At 31.8% G+C, this 9,462-nt stretch overlaps 1 protein-coding gene across 1 annotated transcript in view; it reads right to left on the bottom strand.

Moving 5' to 3' along the window:
- Positions 1–6,069: 6,069 nt before the first annotated feature.
- Positions 6,070–9,462, bottom strand: part of LOC106876284 (uncharacterized) — a 124,715-nt gene continuing 121,322 nt past the window's right edge. Inside the window, exon 18 of the mRNA XM_052965552.2 lies at positions 6,070–9,362. Within this exon, the coding sequence (XP_052821512.1) occupies positions 9,300–9,362 (63 nt within the window). The 3' untranslated portion in view covers positions 6,070–9,299. The remainder of the gene's footprint in view (positions 9,363–9,462) is intronic.

The following is a 9,462-nucleotide window of genomic DNA, read 5'->3' as shown; positions in this document are numbered from 1 at the left end:
ATGGACATGAGAAGAAAAGTAACGAGTGAAGAACAAATATATAACGCGTGTGATTATTTGGCAAAAAAAAAAAAAAAAAAAAATTACCATCCCAAATACAACAATATTTGTTTCAACACTCGAATTCGCATCAGGAGTCTTGCATCATAAATTCATAAATTTATATATATATATATATATATATATATATATATATATATATATATATATATATATTTATATATATATGTATGTATATATATGTATGTATATATATGTATGTATATGTATGTATATATATGTATGTATATATATGTATGTATATATATGTATGTATATATATGTATGCATATATATGTATGTATATGTATATATATATATATGTATGCATATATATATATATATATGTATGCATATATATATGTATATATATATATATGTATATATGTATGTATATATATATGTATATATGTATATATGTATATATATATGTATATATGTATATATATATATATATGTATATATGTATGTATATATATATATATGTATATATGTATGTATATATATATATGTATATATGTATGTATATATGTATATATATATATGCATATATATATGTATATATGTATATATATATATATATATATATATATAGTTGCTGTCTGGTCAGAAGCTTGCTTCCCAACCACATGGTTCCGGGTTCAGTCTCACTATGTGCCACTTTGGGCAAGTAAGTGCCTTCTACTATGGCTTCGGGCCAACCGAAGCCTTGTGAGTAGATTTGGTAGACGGAAACTGAATGAATCCTGTCGTATATATATATGTATATATATATATATGTGTGTGTGTGTGTGTGTGTGTGTGTGTGTGTGCGTTTGTTCCCCCACCATCACTTGACAACAGGTGTTGGCGTGTTCACGTCCCCGTAACATAGCGGTTCGGCAAAAGAACCCGATAGAATAAGTCCTGGCGTCGATTTCTTCGACTAAAGGCGGTGCTCTAGCAGAGCCGCAGTCAAATGAATGAAACAAGTCAAATAAAAACTATACATATGAATTATATATATATATATATATCGTTGCTATCATGCAAAAGTGTCGTAAGTCCAAAACGTTGCTTTTTCAGAAAACTAAAAAATAGTTTCATCATTCCAAAGCAAAACTGTTCTACACTCGAATATATTCAGTATGAGAACATGGGTAATGGGTAAAATATTATTATAAAATCTGTTAATTAATCATATATTAATTAATATCGATTAATTATCAGGAGGCCAGCACATCTAAAGAATCAAAGAGATTCAGAAATATTATCTGCAATCACAGGGGATTAAGGTACATTTAAAAAAATAACGTCGACCACTAACGTGGCCAATTAATGCGCTAGAAATAGATCACATCTTGTGTCTATTAAGACCTAAATTGTTCTCAACATGAAATATAGCAGCATACCAAAAACGAGCGTTTAATATTTTACCCATTACCCATGTTCTCATACTGAATATATTCGACGCAGTAAATATTCTCTGCAGATATATTCCTGGAATTAGCGTGCCAAAACGAAGACTTTTGAATTTTACCATTAAGCTGTAATTAGCAGAACCATATGCACGCGCACCCATGGCGGTGGACAACTCTGTATACGATTCTGATGATTGCGGTTACATTACAAATCAGGTTGAAGAGGAATAGACAAATGGTAAGAATTTGTTAAATCCGAAACCGGTTCCTGTTTGAGAATGACTTTTTAGGTGATTTTAAATGTCTTGCCCGCTCACGTTTTTGGTATGCTGCTATATTTCATGTTGAGAACAATTTAGGTCTTAATAGACACAAGATGTGATCTATTTCTAGCGCATTAATTGTCCACGTTAGTGGTCGACGTTATTTTTTAATATATATATATATATATATATATATATATATATATATATATATATATATATATATATATATATATATATCTATATATATATATATATATATATATATATCTATATATATATATATATATATATAGATATGTGTGCATGTATATATGTAATGTGAGATAATAATTTCACTTTTAATAGTTTCACTATTAATAGTTACACTATGTATATATTATATACATAGCGAAGGTATTAATAGTGAAACTATTAAAACTGAGACTATTCTCTCACATTACAATAGAGGTGTTATTGTTTCACTTTTGACACATAATATCGAAACAGTCTAAGAGATTGCTTCGGGTTCGCATTAAACAAAAAGTTGAAATTGTTTTTGGCCCATGACACTGGTGTATGTGTAAAATTTAAATTAAATCGGTTGTGTAGTCCTCGAGTTTTACTGATGCACACATACAGATAGGCAGACAGACACACACACACACTCAGTTTTTTATATATATACATATTATTGTACACACACACATATATTATGGGGACTCGTTAAACATAACACTGTTAGACCTGATATCGTACAAAACGGCCAGTATCTATCTATTTGAGCCTCCTCTACCATCTTTTTGGGGCATATTTTGATTCTATTAGGGAAGTACTGTATCGTGACCACAGTTGATAAAGTCATCATAAATAGTTGATGCATTTAATATAATCGCGAATCATATATCGGAAATTTATTTTTTCTGTCCTTGCGATGAGATGTGTGCTACGAGATAACATTGCACACCAAAAAAGAAGCTAGTCATGATATGAGTGGATAATAGGATAATGGGAGATTGATAAAACTATGGACACGAAACAAAGGAAATATCATCAGCTGCACATTCTGTTAATCATTCTATTTTACACCCGTCTGTAAGAAATATACCCTTTTTAAGACTGCATCACTTTCCTAACTTCTTAATTTTACTATTACTTCAATAAATTTCTCGCTACTCACCGTGATGTTTTTTGTATCCAGTAGTTACTTATATAAATAAGATTTACACTATCTTAGATATGAAGAAATAACCTAAGTTTGTATGCTTATTCTTGAGTAATACTTATGTCAAGTTAGTAAATTCGTTCTGACAGAACAAACTGCTAGGTCAGTTCCTCCTCAACTTTTTGCGAACTCTTAGATATATTTCCTGGGTATATATATATACATATTTTACCAAATCCTTTTTGTTATAACAATGTTGTAAACTGTTTCAAACATATTCTTATTATTATTATCAAAGAATGTATATATGTATTTTGATACTTAAACTGTTTCTAACATTTTCTATTATTATAAAAGAATATGTATATGTATTTTTCCATATATGTATCTTCATACTTACACTGTTTTTAACATTTTCGTCTTATTATCAGAGAATGTGTGATAATCAGTATGTAACACTACAAAGCTCATACAAAGCTTTATACTTTAAATATATTCCTCTTATTATCATCAAAGAATGTATATATGTATTTTAATACTCAAACTGTTTTTTAACATTTTCTATTATTCTCAAAGACTTTTGATAATCTTTTTTTAAAAAAGTGAAACCGGTTAAAATAAGTGCATTTTCAAACCTTCTTTCATATATATTTCCACTCGTACGGTATTCTACAACTTTACTTTATTATATATATATATATATATATATATATATATATATATATATATATATATATATATATATATAATAATAATAATTTCTTAAGCAACCAGAAAATGGATTTGGTATTTTTGTACAACAATCGTTTTGATCCAACCTGCTATTGTCTCTTATGGGTGGGACTCCGTTCAGTATGTCGTGTTACATCCATTTTGGATTCTGGGTCTCATCAGGTGCATCCATACATAAAGTTGTGTATGGCTGTACCTGATATTATGTATGGATATACCTGATGAGACTCAAACGGCAAAGCGAATGCAACACAACATGTTGAACGGAGTCCCACCCATAAGGGACAGTAGCAGGTTGCGTCGAGACGACTATTGTACAAAAAAACTAATACCAAATCCATATTATTATTAACACTGCAGAGTGCCTGAAGTACATCCAACGGTAATATAGCCCGGCTGCGGATGACACCAGGTAGCCCAAATTGTGCCAGTGCCCTACTAAACACTTCAAAACACTAATCGACATATACCTGTTAGTCGAGTGGCTGCGTGGTAAGTAGCTTGCTTACCAGCCACATGGTTCCGGGGTCAGTCCGACTGCTGACACCTTGGGCAAGTGTCTTCTATGATAGCCTCGGGCCGACCAATACCTTGTGAGTGGAGTGGATCTTGTAGACGGAAACTGAAAAAAGCTCGTTGTATATATATATATATATATATATATATATATATATATATATATATTCGTTTATATTTATATAAAGGGCATTATTACAGAAAAATAATAACGCCACACAGTGGACTATACTTTTTCTGTAATAATGCCCTTTATATAAATATAAACGAATAATTATATTCTTGGGAATAGAAATTTCCCTTATGAATTTTTTTACACACTGGCTTCTTGATAAAATTCTTGTAAAAGAGTTTTATCCCTTTTTGAATTTATTTATCATATATATATATATATATATATATATATATATATATATATATATATATATATATATATATATATATATATATATATATATATATATATATATATAGTTAGAATAGAGGCAGCTGATGAAGGAATAATTCCAAGTGGCTATCTGTTTTCCTATGTGTTCGTTCTGTTGTCTGTAGTTCATTTTTCTAACGTCTTGTACCCCGATATGTATCTATATACACATGTAGATGTAAGTATGTACATATATGTGTGTATACATGCATACATATTCTTTGTATTATATATATATATATATATACATATGTGTATGTGTATGTATGTGTGCGTGTGTGAGTGTGCTTGTGTTTGTCCCTCACCATCGCTTGACAACCGATGTTGGTGTGTTTACGTCCCCGTAACTTAGCGGTTCGGCAAAAGAACCCGATAGACTAAGTACTAGGCTTACAAAGAATAATTCCTGGTGTCGATTTGTTCAACTAAAGGCGGTGCTCCAGCATGGCCGCTGTCGAATGACTGAAACAAGTAAAAAAAGAATACATATATATATATATATATATATATATATATATATACATGTATATATAATATATATACATGTATATATATATATATATATATATATATATATATATATATATACATGTATATGCAATATATATATACACATGTATATATATATATATATATATATATATATATATATATATATATATATATATATATATATATATATATATATATATATATATATATATATATATATATATATATATATATACATACATACATACATGTACATACAATATATACGCATGTACATATAATGCATTGTATTTCAAATGCAAGATGGGAATTTATGAGTTTGAATTAATAATTATGCTGAAATAGATGTGCAATTTCTGAACATGAGTGATTACGTATTATTTGCAATGAACAGAGTTTTATGACATGCTATTTTCAATTCATGGACATTGGATGCAAGTACATATTTTTGTGTTAATTATCACATACAGCTATAGAGCTATATTTATTAGTTCATCCATATTTATAATGATGATCTTTATGATAGTGATTCCATTGTAATGATACATGAATTATTTTAGATGAAATAAAATATTTAATTTCCGATCATGTCACAACACCAACACATGGAAAGAGGATGTCGGTGGGTTTACTGTTATTTTCATAAGTGAGGTCTTCTTTGAAAAGAACCACCATCCATCCTCCCAAAAATACTCATAGTGAATCAACGCGAAATTTAATTATTGAAAATATTTATAATTGATAAAAACAACAATTATTGGCAGTTGCGATCCTAACCGATTTACAAACAAACACACACACACACACACACACACACACACACACACAATATATATATATATATATATATATATATATATATATATATATATATATATATATAATTGTGTTAGCGCTAGAAGCCACGTGTTAAAAGCGAAAAAGAAATTGTAATACAAAGAAAATATAAAGTAGAAGTCTTTTTAAAAATTTGATTGTCAATATTATAAAAAGGAAACTATACTTTTCTCAAAGGAGAAAAAAAAAACAACCTGGATCAAAGCAAGAACAACGTCCTCGATAATATTCGTGTTTCTATTATCTGTTTTTCTCTCACCAAATGTAAAGATAAAATAAACGATATTTTCCATTAAAAGTCGATGAAATTGCAAAATTAATTGCAATGAACATGCACATGCGCGCACACACACACAAAAACGCGCGCACGCACGCATGCACGCACACACACACACACACACGCCTTCCCCGACGAACACAATTTGTTTAAATTTCGAGCGTCCTTTTCCAAATTATCCCAACGAAATATTCAAGATAGATATGTAGATGGAGTCATATTCAAGTTTGAAGCAGTAAACAGTTAACGTTAAAGAGTGTTCAAATTTAAGGGGATGATATTTTTTTCTTTTATTTTTGACAAAACATTTTCAGATGTGTATCATTCACATTGCAGTTCGTTAGAAGATGTCTAGCCTCGGTAAGATAAATGTACATATTTAATGTATGCATGATGTTATCTTTCAGACTGGAGATTCAGTTTTTGTTTTGACTAGCATTAAAAATGTGCATGCATGTATAAGACTGGTACTGCAAACACATCTGTGTGTGTATGTATGTATGTTTGTATGTATGTAGGTATGTATATATGCATGAATGTATTTATGTATGTATGTATGTATGTATGTATGTATTATGTATGTATGCATGTATGTACACATCTATGTACTTTTGTTTGTTTGTTTTGTCGTGTCTTATTACATGTAACCCAGAAAAACCTGTCACATGATTGGGCCGTCTGCGACGAAACCGGTAACCATAACAAACCTGTTTGGTGAGGAAGATGATTTTTGGATGCTCTGTTACAATAGAGGAACCGGGCCAACAACTATCTTGCCCAAGTTTGCCAGCACGAAAATAACAATGACATTAGGAGAGCTAATGAATTTTAGGAAATTTTAGGGGAGACATGAAATAAGAGCTGATGCAGAGCTCTCTCCAAGGAAAACTGAAACATTCTCTTTATCAGAACAATATATAAATAGGGACCGGTTCACTGAGAAGATAGTGCATGAGCACTTGGCACAGAAGACGCCTGTTTTTGAGGAAAATAAATCATCTGAAATGCTTGACTTGGAGTACCGACAAGTTTGTGACATCTCATTCTGAAGGTTGCCTCCATGCAATTCAAGAACAAGAGATCTCCACTAAGTTTCTGTTTTGTGAAAAGCAGAAAACATCGATAGATTACAAATATAGGCTGTGCTAAACTAAAACTGAAGACATCAATTTCATGATTGTTAACTGCGAGATATTGTCTCTTGGATATTATCTCCCCAAGAGGTATGATGCGCTAGTCAGTCTGGAACAGAAGAAAACGAAAATTTCCAACAAAGTAGACTAAATTGAGAATGATGGATCAAAAGAATACTGGTGGAGCTTAAAAATTAAAACAGGAAGTAAGTTAAAACACAACAAGCCAGATATTGTGTGGGACCACAAGAAAAAAATATGCTTTTGTGAAAAGCAGCTGCCCTCTGGACGCCAGTATGGTTAGAAAAATAAAGAAGAAAGAATGCGTTTATCGTCTATTGGCTAAGAGATTGCAAATACAGTATCCCTGATATACTTTCAGTTTCATGCTTATCATTGGAGTAATACGATACGTACCACTCCGCCTGGAGCAAAGTATGGCTGAACATGGGTTCTTGGGGGAGATAACCCAACTTCAGCTCCTTAATTTATACGCTACAAATGAGTCTGGTATTATAGGATAATACAGATCTGCAAGACATTGAAAGATAATGAAAAATCAAGATGCCTTCCTTACCCAACTCATGCTAAATGTTACATGTGTATGTATTAACAAGTATTGATTAAATGCGTATAAGAATCTTTACCTTATGATTGTCGTATTTTTATATTACTTTATGACAAGCATGACGTTTATGAAATTGCTTCTATGATATAAGTGCAGTTACAGCCTTGCATTTATAAAATGACTGATATACATATACATACATACACAAACGCACACATATAATGCTGTTTTAATATTTCATATTGTAAAATCCTGTGTGAATGCTTACTGCTTAACAAGTGTTTATTTTGCAGGGAAGTAAAAATTGGATAACAATGGTCCATGGTGCAGAAAAAAAAAAAAGTGCAAGTCGCTCACAAGTCACATACAGACACATGAGAAATTGACCTGCGATATATTTGAACTTTTCTATAGATTATTTACTAGTGTTTTGTTGTTGTTGCTGTCGCTTATTACTTTTCACAGTTCCAAATGATCGCAACACAACAATCCCCGCTAATGGCAGCCAATAATGAGGTATTATAAAACTGGGTGACGTGATGTGCCTACCATAAAAAAGAGGTGGACTCAGCACCATATATAACAGGACTATATTTTAAAACACACCAAGTACATGATGATCTCGGGTTAAACTACACATACACGCATCTGCGCGCACACATACACGCATACACGCACCACATATGATTGTGTGTAAGTGTGTGTCTGTGTGTGTGTGTGTCTGTGTGATATACGTAAAAGTGTGTGTGCTTGTAATGACTACCAGCATATAGAATATGAGTTGTTGGAGATTTTGGCTGCTGTCTCTTGCAGTTCGGGTGACTATTTTGAGGTAGATAAATGTTTGTTAGCATGTGTGATGTATATTATGATGTAATGAAGCGGTGTGGTTGTTTAGCCATAGGTCAATCCTGTTCTAGTAGATTTATGACCAAAGGCAAGCCCCCCCCCCCGTGCCCATTCTATGTTTTTGTTATACACTGTGCTTATTTACTTTCAGAAGCTAGGGTGTTATTTAAGGAATGTTTGGCTGCTATTTTTAGCTGGTTGTGTACTCCTGTACAGGCTGTCTCACGAGGCATGGTATGATGTAATGGAATGCAATGCAGTTCTTATTTAAATCTTAAATGAATGCCATTGTGTGTTTCAAGGTAGCAACCTATTTTAATATTTCTGGCACCACTCAGAGGCAGAAACTGTGTCAGATTATTGTTGTAACGACTGGCAGTGGAATGATATGAGTCTTAATAACGATTGTCAAGACAGTCATCAACAGTAACATTGACAGATACGGCAATAAAGCTGTAGTCACTGCAACAGGGAACCACACAATGTTATAGTTGTATCATAGCGTAACGGGAATGAGACAGGACAGCTGCAGTGAAGCCGCAAAATATTCTAGAGGCATCGTGACTTGAGTGAGACGGCACAGCAGACGCATTGGTCGCGTCATAGGAGATCTCGATTAAAATCACATGATCACAGCATTTTTATTGGTTGATTTTGTTCGGCAGTCATCGGCCATAATTTTCAACTGGAAAGAATATAGAAAATATAGATATAAATACAGATATATTCATAGAAAGAGATGTAGTTATATACATAGGCAAACACACAACTAGATATATCAGCAG

This window comes from Octopus bimaculoides, chromosome 2 (genome assembly GCF_046866305.1).
Source record: "Octopus bimaculoides isolate indiv1 chromosome 2, ASM4686630v1, whole genome shotgun sequence".
Lineage (NCBI taxonomy): Eukaryota > Metazoa > Mollusca > Cephalopoda > Octopoda > Octopodidae > Octopus > Octopus bimaculoides.
This window is presented reverse-complemented; position numbering and strand designations above follow the sequence as displayed.